The following is a 16,558-nucleotide window of genomic DNA, read 5'->3' as shown; positions in this document are numbered from 1 at the left end:
TTTTCATTTAACTAGTTAAGCATGCCACAAAATATCTATATATATTCTTATGTGGAGACTGCTACCTTTCAGAACCTTCAACACATTTTTTCTTTATGTACAACAGATACAGATGCCGTGTGTATTTAAATGTTTTTTTGCTTGTTTAATTAGCTAAAGGTTTGTTCAGGATATGGCACTGATCAACAATGACTAAGTTCAGGCCCAGCCTGGGTTGTCAGTGCTGGATCATGGGTCTGGAGCTGAAAATTATAAGGAACCTATTTACTTGGTGCAACAATAATGAAAGAACTCATGGCCGGATTCATGAACGTCTACACTAAGTGTACACAATTGTTTGTGTCTTTCGGCTTTTCCCGGTTAGGGGTCGCCATAACGGAACTCCGGTCCGCTAATGATTGGCAGTAGAGTTTTACGTGCTGGCTTGCCGGGCCTAACGCACAACCTTCAACGAAGGAACGCCCATTCACACATGTCGCCACCTGTATACAAAAACATCCCTACCACATTTTTGTGCTGTCTATTCACTCAGAAAGATCAGACTAAGTGTAAGTGCAGTCTACACATTACAGTAACCCTCCTGAATCCTCCTCGATATTAAAAGTTGCAAGAAATGCACTAGGAAAACTAAAATTTGGAGAAATTAGGAGGAAGAAGTGGGAGTTACGTTTGTGTTGTCAGTTCACTCAGAATGGTGTACATGCAGACAAAACTAGGAGTACAATCTGCAGGACATATTTCTGACATGTGGGCCTGGAGCTCCAATAGCCCCCTTGGTATTCCAGTCTTGCAAGTTGTACAGGTACTTCAGAAAAGGTAGTACATTTAAATAAAAGTATAGAAATGTGTTTATAGGTAGGTACTAGGCTATCGGCCCAGGAGCCTATATAAGCCTAGCCAAAAAAGGTTCCCTAGCTTTCGCCACCCAAGAAATTATTTTCCTGTGTCCCTGTCAAGCATTGCTGCAGAAGTGATCCCCGGGGTGAATTTTCTACGTCCCATCCAGTTGTCAAGATTTTTCTTAAAGAGGGCAAATGAGGAGCTTTGCTTGACATGAATGGGTAGTTTGTTCCAGAGTATGGGAAGTCTCTGCAACAGGAATCTATCCCTCCAGCATGTTCTGTTTGTCGTGGTGACAAGGTTTAGGTCCCTGGAGCATGTGGTTCAGAGAAATTGGGATTTCTTTAAGTGTAGCATGTTCAACAGATCTGGGTTTGACATGGCTTTGTATGTCAGGCAGAGATCGCCTCTGAGTAGGCAATATGCGATGGAGTAGAGCTGGAGTTTTTTGAGATGGTCTGTGTATGGCATCTGTTTGAGGCCGGTAATCCTCTTAGTGAGGTATTTCTGTGCCCTTTCCAATTGTTAGAGTACAATGCCCTGTTTGACATGTATTTCACAAGACACCTACAACAGGCCTGATGAGGGATGAGTAGAGAGGAACAATTACCTCTTTTTTTCTAGAGGAGAGCCCATTTGTGATGAGGTGTGCCACGTAGAATGATTTCCTGACTACTGTGGCAATGTGGTTATCAAAGGAGAGACTACTGTCCACCTGTGTCCCAAGGTCTCATCACACTTTCGGTATTTAGTGAGCTACCACCTATGTGGTAGTTCATGGGTACCAAGTTTTTCCCAAAGGGGATGACAATGCACTTCTTGGCATTGAGCTTGAGGTCATGACTTTGACACGAAGCATCTGTCTCTGTGAGGCCCTTTTGTAGACTGTCTACATCATTAGGTGATTCTATTATGGCTCCCAGTTTGCAGTCATCTGCGAACTTTGTTAGCCAAATACCTTCTGTGTTGGCCTACACTTCAGAGAAGTAGATGCCGAACAGGAGAGGACCCAGGACCGAACCCTGTGGTACTCCACTCATCTGAAGTCAAACTTGGAGTTGGCTACTTTTACTGTGTGGGTTCTGTCAGTGAGCCAGTTGGTCACCCATCTTGTGACATAGGGATTTTTGCCCAGTTTAAAGAGTTTATCTATAGTTCCAGAGTAGGGGATGGTATTTAAAGCCTTGGCAATGTCAAGATAGGCTGTATGCACTACCTTGCCCTCATCTACGACACTAGTGACTGCTTCAAAGAAGTCAATCAGGTTTAGTAGACATGATCTACCTTTTACAAACCCAAACTGAGCGGGGTCCAGGGTTTGGAGGTTACCTATGTCTTTGCTTATAAGTTCCAAGATGATATGTTCCATGGCCTTGCAGACCAGGCTAGTCAGACTAATGGGGCAGTAGTTTCCAGGGTCCATGGTGGCATCCCTCTGTGTGGAGTGGGATAACCGTCGCTGTGCACCATTCAGTAGGCACATAGCCTGAGGCGAGGCTAAGATTGAACATGGTACTTAGGTGGGGTGCCAGTTCATTCTGTAGTTCGTGCAGCACTCAGCCTGGGATGTTGTCTGGTCCCATGGATGCTATGTTCTTGGCTTTGGAGAGTGCAGTCTTTATTTGTTCATCCGTGATTACAGGCACTTTGCATTCTTCCGGTATTAGGATGGGCCCTTTGGAGAGTGAGGGGGGGGGGTGTAAAGTTAGCACTGAACTCATCTGCCAGGATGTTGGCAATATCGGTTGGTTCTGTATATTTAGTGGCATTGTGCTGTAGCTCAGAGCAGACCTGAGTGTTGCCATTGAGATTCTTGACATAGCTGTAGAATGGTTTGTTGTCATCTTTGGAATCGGCGGCGATTTATTTTCATAACTGGCTTTGGAGGATTTTTTTAAACATACATACATATACGCAGATACAGTAGGTTAAACAACAACACATTAAACCTACATATGTGTTTAGAAAAGACACAAATAAAAAAAAACTGCAATGACGGAAAAGTATGCAAACAGGTGCTTTAACCCGAGTGGTATCACTATTGTTTCAGTTCAGTAAAGCACTACCTCATGAACATCTTTAAATTTATTAAACTGTATTTTCAAAAACACAAATAGGGAATGATTAACAGAATTACTGTTTATCATCCTAACCATGGATGTGACAGACTTTGTCCAGTTTGACAGGTAGTCAAATTAATGTATAGGCTTAGCAGAGTAACAGTAAGCTGATTTGTCAGTTAAAACAATTATTTTGCAGTCCAAAAATAACCAAACTTTATTCTACACAGTTCCAGTAGTGACAGGGGTTCCTCATGAGCTTGCGATAGGGCCACTCCTTTTTACTAACCTTATAAATTCATTCTCTCAAACACTACCATATGCTTCAACCCTTTTCTAAGCTGATGACCTAGCATTCTGTACACTCTATCCTTTATGTAGCTGCCATCAAATGTACATTAACCCATGACCTCAAAAGTATTCTCACTTGGTTCATGCATTCTTACTACGCTTACAATGAAGGTGACCACTGAGAAGCTGGACCACATCACCTAGTACTAGAGGGAGACAATTAGTACTCACCATTAAGCAGATTATCTCAATACAGCCCATGTGAAAATATGAGATCAGCCATCCAGTGTGGTTTTAAAGGTTGCCAGGAAAGTGCACTGCTTGACATCTCAAGACAGCCTGTTCCAGAAACAAGGTTTGTATTTGGTTAGGTACCTGTTGTACCTTCTAGTTTTATTCCTTTGACAGCACAGGTTTAGCTGTCTATTGTACTATCTGGTATTCTTAAAGTGGTAATGCAGGTTTAGGTCTAGAGTGGGCGTTTGCTCTGCCACTGGTTCTACTGAGGTGAAGGTGTTCAAAAATAGTGCTGGGTTAATCATACCGTTGTATGCTAAGCAGAGGTCAGCCCAAGACAGTATGTACAAGACTGAACAGACAGAATGACATACAGTATCAGAGTAGAAAACTGTACTGGAACCAAAAATACATATTTTTTTGATGAAACACTAAGATCTCTTTAGCTGGTTTATGTGCTTAGCAAGCTGCATGCCAAAGGAGGGCATTGCATTCATTGACAGGTTTAATAAGAGAGGAAAAAAACGGGACTACAACTTCTTTTTACATCTGGAGGGGACACCATGAACAATAAGTTGTGTAGTAATAAAGTCAATGTAGACTAACAGACAAGACACCCAAGTCCCTGATTGTGTCAATTTTACGTGCAATGTTTGATATTATAGTATAGGGTACTGAGGCTAAGATTTACTAAATAAAACTATGCTGCATTTCTTGGCATGGAGGATAAGCCCATATTAGCATACCAAGTCTCTGTTTAGTCCAACCTTTGCTACAGAATCCGAGTATCAGAATGAGATTTGATAACTGCCCCCAAATAGCAATCATCAGCTAACTTGCTTAGCTGTAGTCCCTTGACATCAACTACTAGACTGTATGAACTTAAAAAAATGAGGATATGTTCATTGGAACTTCAAATGTTTACTGATGTTCCTCACACTTGTGACCTGTTCAGAAATGTAAATAACTTCAGTACTACTAGGACACAACCATTCCTTTGCTATTCATACTGTAATGGTTATTTCCAAGGTGCCCAATTGGAAGCAATGTCTCTTTAGCCTGAAAAGGCAAATAAGAGCACTAGTGAAATCAATCCTCCAAAGCAAGTCCAAATTGGCCACATCTACTAGAGACAATCATAAGGCCTTCTTTCACATATGTCCGCAACCTCAAAGGAAGCGCCCAGATCTGTTCATAACTGATAGTCAAGGACACCACATATACAAATGCTGTAGATATAGCAAACTTGCTGGCTGACAGATTCAGCAAAAACTTTACCCCTCTGCCCCCCCATCAGTAAATCAGGACATCCCCAGTACTTGCCCCCTTCCCCTTGTATCTAGGGAACAGGTAATCACTGCTCTCTCAAAGGCAACAAATACAGCCTCCATGAGAACCGATAACATCCCAGATTGCATCCTTCATGAACTCAGGCAAGAACTTGCTGCACCATTAGGCACCCTATTCAACCAAAGCCTGGGTAATGGCTTTGTCACAGCTGAGTGGAGGACAACCACTGCCATCCCTTTACACAAACGTGGAGCATCTGGGAAATTATAGACCCATTAGCCTAACTAGCCTGATCTGCAAGGCCATAGAACAGATTATCATGGACCTCATTAACAAGGACATTGGCAACCTCCAAACACTTGATCCCACACAGTTTGGCTTCGTCAAGGGGAGGTCATGTCTGTTAAATTTGGTCGACTTCTTTGAGACAGTCACCAAAGCCTTGGACGAGAGGAAGACTATGCACACCGCCTACCTTGACCTGGCCAAAGCCTTTGACACTATTCCCCACTCAGGCATAATATGTACTTTTCTGAGTTGCTGGCCAAAACCAGTGGGCTATGGCTGACCAAGTTTCCAGATGACTGCAAGCAGCACTCTATCATCAATTCCCCTAGTGATGTGGGCATCCCCCAAGAGGGTCTCACTCAGACAAATGACTGGTGCCAGAAACAGACCCTCAAGCTGAATACCAAAAAATTAATCATCATCCCCTTTGGGGAGAGTGATGTCCTCACAAATTATCACACTAATAACAATGTCCTAAGCACGCAATCAGTCATGAGGGATTTGGCCACCCAGGTTGACAGCATTCTGACTTTTGATCACCATGTTGCTTCCATTGTACGGAAAGCCTTCTCATCCAGGGACAAGGTGGTCATAATATCATTGTATTCTTCCCTTTTAAGGCCCATTATTGAGTACAATGCCCCTTTCAGCATGTAACTCACAATGCACATGAGGCAGCTGGAGAGACCACAGAGATTCCTCACCAGGAGAATCCAGGGCCTCAGACATCTACCATACACAGATAGGCTAAAAGCCTTATCCCTCTACTCAGTTTCATACAGACTCCTTAGAGGTGACCTCTGTCTGGCATACAAGGTGATCACGGACCCCACCTTGATGGGACTGCTGCATACCCGCAAGTCAAGCTCCACTTGAGTAACCCGCAAGGGCGGCCTCAACCTGGTCTGTGACATCAAGACTTCTTGACAGGACAGATCTGTGTCCCAGAGACTCCCCCATCTATGGAATAGACTCCCTCTTTACATCAAGCAGAGTACCTCTTTATCCCTTTTTAAAGTGCAACCTGGATAACTAAGTGGGAAACAGAAAATATACCCTTGGGATTCCACCCGTGTCCCTGCTGGACAGGGGCATTGGGTGCTGATTTGTCTAAACATGGGCTAAACTCTTGGCTAGGTTTATAAGGGCCTCAGGGTCAATAGCCTAGTAACCTTCTATGATCCTAAATGTCCTCCTAGGGACATGCCAGTGTTCTCAATGCAGTACACCTTGCTGGTCAGTAGTCAGTTCAGCCAGCAGCTCTTAGAGGCTTTAGGTCAAATGAATAAAACCATGTCTGTTTATGGCCAGCTCCTAAGGGGATTGACATTCGTTACTCATCTTTGGCCAAAAATGAATGCTTTCTGTTGGTACAAAAGGCCATTCTCCAAACTTACTAACTTTCATGCTACTGAAACACAGTCAGTGCCTTCCTTAGCCAGGTTACTCCTCAACAAAGCACCCACTGCATCTCTGTTTCAACTCCAGTATCACTCACACTTCAAGAAAACATAACACTCATCTGAAAGCTTCAGCTGAATACTACACAAGGGTATCCTCTACAGCTATTCCAAAGCACTGCAATGCCTATCAATATTAAGGATGGCTGTAAATTTAATGACGTTTCAAATCTAGGAAAAATTCATCCCTTACAGTATTATGACACAGTAAGAACATCAGGCATACAATAGACCTAATCTTGCAGAGACCACTTATTTGTCCATTTCATTACACAATACTGTATCTTGTTAGCAAAGGTGATATTTCCTGTTTTAAAGTTGTCATTAATGTACTTCTTAGGTTCATAGATTAGTACTAGGCTAACTGCCCTTGCGAGCCATTTTAAGCCTAGCTAATTATCCCCTGTGAGCTCCAAACCCTGTACCTTGTGTTTGTAAGGCAAACACCTTAACCATTAGGCCATCGTCCCAACCCCTATCAAGCAATATGGCCCACTTTTCTCTGCTCTCCACGTACAATGCTGTAGATCACCCATAACTGATTCTACCCATTCATTCTTGCGTTTTACATTGCTTCATCTAAATAGCTAAAGTTATTTTCATCCAAGGAAGAATAATCTGTTTCTGACCCTATCCCAACCACTGGCTCCAATATTTACACTTGTCAAAGTGAGTGCCAACTACTTCTTCCACTGGACATGTGCATGCTTCTGCATGTATGTGACGACAACAGCTTAGCAGTCCATGCACACATCACAATCCATATGCTGCATGCAGTACCAGTAGGTACCAGAACCACAGAAGTATTTGTTTAGTCCAGCATCTGCTGGCTGGCAATCCCCTCTTTATTCCTGCACTCCCTTGCCTAGCTCCTCCAATGACAGGGTTGCTAATCTATTCTGTATTCCATGGGTCACAATCAGGATGTGTTCACTCTGTGCCATGCAGACGTGCACCACTGATACTACCATCTGCACATGAGCTTATTCTTACTCAGTTTAATTTCTCCAAGTCTTTTGGGCTTCTAATATCATGATGGAAATGGACCCCATTCTTAAGTCAGGCTACAATTGTAGTTCATGAAATTACTTTTATTTCAGTGTTTGATGTTAGCCAAGAGTGCTCGCCTTGGCACATACAATGTGCCCAGAATTGCCTCCTCCTGCAATTCATATGGGTTTACATGTAGCGGTATCATACATAACTATGATTGTGAATTATTTTATTAGCTCTGTTGCTCCTACTACTACTGGAACTATTTGGGTATCTTTCCTCCACATTGCTCTCATTTCTGCCTGTAAATCCTGATATTTTATGAATTTGTCACTCTCTGTATGTAGCTCACTGTAATCACTGGTTATAACAATTTCAATGATCAGTGCTACTTTTTTTCATGGACTACTATATCCAGTTTTCTCGCATGCATTTTACTGTCGGTAACAGGTGATCCCATGTGATATACAAGTCATCATTCTCTATAATGGCTTCTGTTGCATGTTTCCAGTGCTTCTCATGAATGGTGTATGCAAGAACATTCTGAAATTCCAAAATGATACCTTTGTTTCTTATCTTTCTGTTGTGTATTACCCCAGAGGTTTATTACTATAATCAAACATTACATAAAATTGTATTTAAACTCCACAAATGACAAGTAGACACCAGAGAAGTCAGATGTTCCTATCTACTGTCTACACACATTACTCTCTCTGCAGTTTACACCTATGCTAATAAATGCATCTTTGATGTGCTATGTCATGATGTTACTCTGAATTGTATATTACATATTAGAAAATATTTTTTATTTTAAAACATTGTTATATTTCCTTGTATATAACTTAATGCTAACCAAATTTCTCAAACATATTGCTACTGCATTCTCAAAAATACTGTACTTTTGCCCTGTAAATATTCATCTCTCTCTGTTGTTGTACTGTTAAGCATTTTACAACTTGAATTGTTATTTTTTTTTTCTTATTTTTACTAAATTACTTTCCTGGAGCTTCTCTCCCTGGTTCTCTGCTGAAAAAGGGTTTTCTGGGGTCAGTCTAACTAATCCGCTTAACAAATGTAAAAATAAAAAAAAAAAAAAAAAAAAAAAAGGATCTGTATGTATTAGTATACTTAAAGTTGCACTGCATTCACAAAACAATACATGTTGCAAAGTGCACTCGGGAGCCCTGATTCCATTAGGGCATCAACTTAAAATGCCATTCAGATACATCAATGGGACAATACAACATGAAACTCTATTGATGCTATGTAATAAATTGGAAAAAAGGAAGTATCTAGATCTAGGGAAAAAAACACATATATAAAGGAGTTAAAAAGAATAAGTCATCCTGGGGCTTCAGACTCTTTCCCTTACTGCAAGAATTTAATTAAAAAAATAAATAAATAAATATGGTCATCTGTTTGTAAGATAAAGGAAAGCAGCTGTCAGTTGACGTATGACACAGTCTGATGTCACCTAATGACAAGGAAAAGTTGACAGAGCATTGCCTTTACCCTAGTAGCGTTCCTATACATGTGAAACACTACAGATTGCTTTTTTTATTATTATAATTGCTTCTAATTTATACACAATCTTCCTTATTACCCTAACCAGTACCAAAGCAATGCACAAATGGTGTCCTATGACCACTGCATGCTGCTAAAACGACACAGTTCTAATAGTTATTACAGAATTCTGCTACCCAAGACAGGCTTGTAATCTCTGCTAGTCGATGACCCTCCCCAAGAGTAATCAGAGATGGCTTGCTACTGTCCGGTCTCTGCTCTCCCCTTCTCTCCATTTGGCCCTGGCCAGTACCTGAACCTACATCATGACAACTGGAATAGGCTGCCTCCTGACAGTGGCATACACACACACACACACACACACACACACACACACACACACACACACACACACACACACTTTTTCTTGCATAAATAAAAGTGCATTATAAACCATTCAGTCCTTAACTATTCTACCATGCCATTTCAGGAAGCTATAATCAATAAATAGATACACATACATACACAAATGAAATAAATAAAATGCATCTATCAATGAATCTAGCAAAGTAATTTTGCAGAAGTCTTAGAGCATCAGACATCTCAAGTAACCCAAAAGGCTGGTTTCAAACAGTTCATTAATTATTCTAAATATAAACCACATGAGATTCATGTCATACAAAGAATAATTATTCTAAATATAAAACCACAAGATTCATGTCATACAAAGAATAACCATCAAAAGTGCAACCAATGAAACAAACAAACAAATAACTGGAAAGTAAAAGCCATATTTACTGGAAAAAAAAAATAACTCCATGGCTGCATAACTGGATACAAAATGCAAGGACTGCCAACAGCAAAAATTGTTCCTGCTTCCCATCTTACAGCAATATACTACAGAAAACAGTGAAACCAAACTGCAAACCCACCAGATAAAACAAGACAGTCTGAAAATCCTGGCTCACTCCCAAACCAACACATACATCTATGCAGGACATAGACCAAATTCATATTCCCAACAACCCCCATCAAAACTATGACAGTCACTGTGATGGAAATTAGAAAAATGTCCTCTAGTATGAAAGGATTTGCAAAAACTATCTGTGATGTAACCACAGGATTCCATCCATACGTTCATGGAAACATGATGACAAATGACACCTAGTCCCCAAGTGTTAATTTACATCCTAAAACCACACAATAGATTTTTCACTTTATCTCCAGTCTCCAGATGTGTCACTATAAAAGGATGGTGGGTTTAACAGCCAGGCAACTGGAGTGACTTAGAGATCTGAATGTCAAAGCCACTTTTCTTAGACATGCTGAAATGCAGATAGTTTCTTGCCATCCAGTTTTGGATGTATTCCAGCTCATCATCAAGGGTATATACAGCAAAAATAATTTGTCCTTAAGGAAAGAGGTAATATCACCTATGCCACAGTGATAGAGATGATCCCCCTAAAAAGAGTTCTACTGGAACCTAAGAGAGAACAACAGAAAGCCCAAAATGGACACCAAAAATAGCAGTGACAAGATAATGATCTGACACCTGTCAACTTATCCATCCGAGGACATTACCAGCAGCTGTGTGGTTAATCCAAGTAATGGTGTAGTCCATGTATTAAATGCAGGACAGAGATCAAGGACCAGAACAGAATGGGAATGGATTGTGAAACTTCTCCAAAATGGAGTCGTGCTGTGGAAAAGCAATAACCTTATTTACTAAATGGAAGGTTGGAGATGTAATAACTATCATGGCTGGAAGTATCTAAAGTAAGCTTCTTCATGTCTCCTTTAAGATCCTTGGAAAGATGACCACACTCAAATAAGCAGCTCATAAGGCTCAACACATGAAAGCACGTCAGTCAATACCATACAACTGCAACTCGCATCAAAATCACAGCAGAAACTCCTCAAGAATGCTGCACATTCCTCAAGTTTGTCAAGAGAAGAAACGGTCCTTAGTACTGTAATGTTAAGAAACCATCCAGTAGTGGAGTTTAAACCTGTAACAGTGGTTTTATAGCTTGTCCACCCACGAATCACTCTTCCCCATATAACTGAAGGCTGTCAGGGAGAAGATTTATTAAATAATTTTTAAGTTTTAATAGCATCATATATTAACAGAAATTCTTCCTGTAATTCTACATGTTGAATTTCAAAACTGAAGCAGCAACAACACAAATGACTTAATAGTAAGCAGTTCTTGTTGAATTTAAACTGCAAACAAAAACAGCTTCACCGAAACTTGCCTGCTAGTTTCAATGTTGATACAGGCTATAAACATGTATACAAGACACTAGCATAGTCCATAACACTGCTTCAGCAGATTGCCTCCACACTATTCTATGCAGCATTATTTTCCAGTACAACATATGCATAAACAGATGAACCCTGGCTAAAGATATCACAGCATCAACTTCATACTATCGCTAAATATTTAGCACTGCAAAGAATGCTCAAAAGATCATACTGAAAATAAAAAAACTTTGATGTTAACAGGCAAACAGACAGAACATGGGATGTAAACAATGGGGCTGTATGACTTGAAAAAGGTTTTCAGATTTCAAAGAGTAAAACTTCACAACACAGACACAGGCGTACACCATCCAGATCTGCAGTTTGCCATCTTCTGTGCTCACACATTAGACGTGTTTTACAGTTACAGCAAATGTAGGCCACAAAACAGAATCAAGCTGTCATCAGCTTATAAACAGGGCCAAACCAGCTGCCAGTTTTAGATTACTGTTCACATTCAACTGTTTAGCAATGTATTGGTTCTTTCCCACATCCAATATTATATCATTTCTCACAATCAAAGACTTGTGTAACTTTTGTTTTGGCAATCCACACATCTCCAAAGTCCGCACTTGTCTAACAGCCCCAGAGTCGAAGAAATATGCAAAATGTAAACGTGATCAGCAAAAAGAGAAATGAAACACATTGCAATGGAAAACAAAACATACCTATTTGCACATTCAGAACAGAAGTGAAACTAATGAATAAATACTTATCCAAGAAAACTATACTAGTCATGTGCTAAAATTTTAACAAGAGTACTTGCACATCTTTCTAGGCTTTAGACGTTTTCAGGCTTTTGTTAGGAAAAGATGGAATACATGATAAACATCACAAAACAGTTTCCTAACTATGACACTTGACAGTGAACTACACCCATTTCCCCAATCTCTCATTTTCTTTTTTTCATTTTCAGGGTTCCGTGAACCAATGCCTGAAAACTACACATCTGTAGCAGTGGCACAATTATCTGAAAAGCAGTTTATTCCACTGCAGTGTTTCTATCTACATCAGCATGCCATTCACATCCCTAACTTTTCTTAGGCAATTAACTACTCCTTCCAACCCTACTGAAAAATGGATTTAAAACAAACTCATCAGTTTCAAACTGTAACAGTTGAGGATCAGCTAATGAGCTCGTATTACTTAACTGGACGTCTTTACTGCTGACAGTGACCGCTCTTACAGATCCATACTTATGCCAGCCTGTTGCATGTGCCAACACTAAGTTCTTACAGCGTGGCCAGCTGCCAATGAAGAACAGAGTCCAGGAACATGAGCACAACTCCCCTACTGTGTTCAAGATGCTTGCAATTTTCTTTCCTTCAAAAGAGAAATTATTCTGTTAGGAATGATCCTCTCCTGCTTGCCATGACAAGCTTTAATAAAAAAAAAAAATAAATAAATAAAATAAAAAATGCGCTGCAATCCCATCCAACATCTTTGACAGCATCTCCTCTGTAACCTGAGGGGCCCCTGTAGCAAGGTACTGAGACATCAATCATCTATCACACTATCACAGAAATATTACCACATGGCTCTTAACAGTTTGCTAAGCTACTGCTAGCAGACGCACACCTCTCCTAGCATGTGAAAACAATCATAGTTTACTCTTATCTGCTGCACAGCTTGTGTGCCAAAATATGCAGCTTTCAGTCATGATACTATGTTATGGCTGTGCACTAAAGCTCTTTGTACATTCTTTAACCATAGGTACAGATGTTTATACTGTAACTGTGAAATATGCGTTATAACAATAAAATAATTTAAAATGCCACATACGTTTGTTGTGTACTACAATTCCAACTGTAAATACAAAAAAATGCCACATTTCAAAAGCAACCATATTTACAATACATCAAATACATTAGACTCCAAGTATTTTTATTTGTTGTATTTTGTTAATAAAATTATATCCCATTTAATGAAAATGCCACTTCTTTCGTTCTCAGTTACTACAAAAATTCTCTAGTATGGTTCCCCCCGTTATGAAGGATTATTTTGTTAAGGAAGCAGTACCATCTAGATTGCCAAACAAGGACATTAAAATAATCCTGTCCATTACATGTTTCAACACATTTCTGCAATCATTATCGGATACGATCTCGGACCGTGCAAATTATATATGTACAACATCAAATGATAATTTCTGTCATGCAAGTCAACCTGGACTGCCTTTTATAGTGGCTCTCTTCATGAAAACAGTTCTCTCACTCAGAAGTGAGGTGGGTCTTTTGGCCTGCTCAGTCCTCTGCTTAACTAGAATTGTTTACAACCCACAGAAAATAGAAGTTCTAATTTTGAGCTGATAAGCCAGAAAGAACAGTTTATGCAAAACTGCAACCATAGCCGGCCTTAGGCATAGGCCAACTCGGCGGCTGCCAAGAGCGCCACTCTAGCAGGGGCACTCTTCCAGTAATCTAGATGATGTAGGTAAATCAGGATGGGGGGGGGGGGCAGAGGGTGGTGTTGGAGGGGCGCTGTGGAGACCTTTTGCCTAGGGTACCAGTTGAGCAAAGGCTGGTCCTGCCTGCAACTCTAATAATAACCTTTCTTCTGGTTTTGATTTCGTTTTTTCACTTATTCCACTCTCAAAGTACCCAAGTACAAAAAGAAGACTACAAAAGTGAGAAGCCACAGTATTATAAAGGTTTGACAACTGCTTTTATCTTCTCTAAACTAAAAAAAAAAAAAAATCACGGCACCATTTTAATTTTAACAAGTTTTTATTTTCTTTGTACTAATGGTATATTATCTCATTCAGTAGCTCTCAACCGACAGACATGCTGCTCAGTCCCCATACAAATGTTTGGAGTCCCCTACCTGCTGACCTGGATACGAATTATGGGTAGAAACAGTATGGGCAGACAACTTTGTCCTATCATCTATCCTGTCATCACAGGCATCACTCACACAGTGTTTCAAGTTTTCTGGCACTATGTTTTTTTTTTTTTTTTTTTTTTTTTGTGTGAGTGGAAGTGCAGCAAAACTAAAAGCATCTAGTCACATCATCTCTTCCTTTTTTAGTACTTGTGCTGCTGTACAATACAAGGGAATGTCAAACTGAGGCTTGGATGAGGGCTACTGTGCTAAGAACTGCAATACACTCCCTCCAGTACAGCTTCTGCAAGGGACTCTGTTTACTCACCCTGAGTGGCCCACTGCCACCCCACACTACTCCCAAACTAATCTCAGTTGCTGCACTAATATGAAAGTCACCAAATACTTAACTTAAACCATAATAGATACTTAGCAAGCAGAATGGGCATAGAATGATGTACTTCAGTCAAATATGATGTAGTCAGTCAAAGTAACTACCAACAAAAAATCAGGAATAAAATGATGTGGAAGCATTTGTCCAAGGCACTTTTGGTATTGAACAGCTTGGGGTGATGACATTTCTCTAAGAATAAACAAACAATAAAAAAAAACACTCTAATCAAAAGCAGAGAGGTCATGTCTGAACCTTGAAAAGAGATGGGGCCGCCATGAATCACATACAACACAATATACAAGAATATAACACGCCAACATTTTCAAGGTTTTGATTGCAGCAGCAATAAACATCAGAACACAAATAAATAAATGCTCAACTAGGATGACAGAAGTGCAACAAATAAAAAACAATACACATGTCCAGAAAGAATTTCAAAACAATCGCACATCCCCCATTCGTTCAGCACAATGTTAGACTGCACTAACTATAGGTAAGTAAGCCCTGAAGCTAAATTTAGGCTGACAGCTAATGAAAGGCAGTTTCAATGCTGCATGTCCGAATAACAACATTTAGAAGGCAAAAACAGTACAGTTTATAAAGCCATAATACCAGACACTGGACAAATATTTATAGTATTTTGATAAAACTACCCAAACAGCCACAGAAATGTGCTCCCCAACTTTGGTACTTTTGTCAGTTTTTCTGACGCTATCTGCTCAACTCCTCCTCTGCTCCACAAATTATAACAATATGACAGTAATATTAATGCAGAAAAATACAATAAACATTTTAGTAGCAACGTTTTTACTGCCATGAAGAATGTTACGCACGTCTGAGTTACAGTTTTGCTGACATTACCAATAAATAAATACATCAAAACTACAGCTAGTAACCCCAGCAACTCATAGTTGTTTATTCTGAAATACACTGCGGTACACGTTTACTACGAAACGAGCTGCATAATACAGAAGTTGGTGATGATTGGGCTCGCACGAATACCTGACATTTGTAAGGAAGGTCACCTCAACAGTATTCCAGATTGATCACTTATATTTGTCCCACTCCTGGCTACAGGATTTGTGAGCTCCTTTCAGCACATACATCCCAAAAGCAATCACTCGGCTCTTGCAGGCTAAGCTGTCAAGAAAAAACATCCACTCAAACGGTCACTTACAAGATAGCAAAGGATTGCACCCCCCCCCCCAAAATAAAGGATGTGCAGAAACAACAATTTGTATTGTATTTGCAAGCTATACATCAATGTGTTTGTGCAGGAGGTTTACTTAAAGCACTGCGTTCAAGTAAACTGAACTTACAACACTACACTGCAACAACCTATTGTGTTAAGGGGGACCTAGTAAATTCAATGGACTTTAAAAGTTAGGCTACTGTGTAGAAGGCAAGCTCTTTCCCTCTCCCATTCTACTCTTCACAAGCGTGCAATTCACTATCAGATCTAGGACTTACTAATCAGGCAAACCTATTAAACACCAAAATGACAATACCTGTGGAATCATAGCTACTGAACGCGTATATATCCTAAAAAGAGCAGTAACGCAGGTCCCGGCGTGGTCCCGCCCGACAGACCCCCCACCTGCTATAGTGATTAACTGTTATCAATGACAGCTGCCCTCGTCCTTACAAACTTGTTCACTGTGCAGTCAAAAAGTTTGTGAAGAACCAAAGCGCTCGGTCTCCATATAGCCACGCCTCCCTCAGTACAACCCCCGCCCCTACTGTCTAACCCAAACTTTACTCTCCGCTGCAGCCACAAAAATATGTTTTTTTTCTGTCATCAGTCATCTGAAAGAGTGAAAGACCTTGCCCAGAGCATAAAAATACCTTGCTGCCTTCACAACTAATGGGGTAAAATGAAGCTGCAGGTAACATTGCACCCGTCCAGCGAATCAACGCAAGTCACTTTCCTACCTTACAGGGGCCGCGCAAATCGCTCTCACAAAAGAAATGGGTTACACCCACCGCAAATCCAAAAAAAAAAAGAATGCTCTCTCCCGTATTCCAGCCGCGCGAAACTGGGATGATTACAAAAACAAGTGCACCTCCCTCTATGGCTGTTA

The 16,558-nt window shown here is 40.3% G+C and overlaps 1 protein-coding gene across 1 annotated transcript in view; it reads right to left on the bottom strand.

The window, feature by feature from the left end:
- Positions 1-16,180, bottom strand: part of TNS2 (tensin 2) — a 1,145,004-nt gene extending 1,128,824 nt beyond the window's left edge. Inside the window, exon 1 of the mRNA XM_044083852.1 lies at positions 15,986-16,180. Coding sequence (XP_043939787.1) covers positions 15,986-15,997 — 12 coding nt within the window. The 5' untranslated portion in view covers positions 15,998-16,180. The remainder of the gene's footprint in view (positions 1-15,985) is intronic.
- Positions 16,181-16,558: the final 378 nt, after the last annotated feature.

Source organism: Protopterus annectens, chromosome 9.part0 (assembly GCF_019279795.1).
Source record: "Protopterus annectens isolate FY-2018-M chromosome 9.part0, PAN1.0, whole genome shotgun sequence".
Classification (NCBI taxonomy): domain Eukaryota; kingdom Metazoa; phylum Chordata; order Ceratodontiformes; family Protopteridae; genus Protopterus; species Protopterus annectens.
This window is presented reverse-complemented; position numbering and strand designations above follow the sequence as displayed.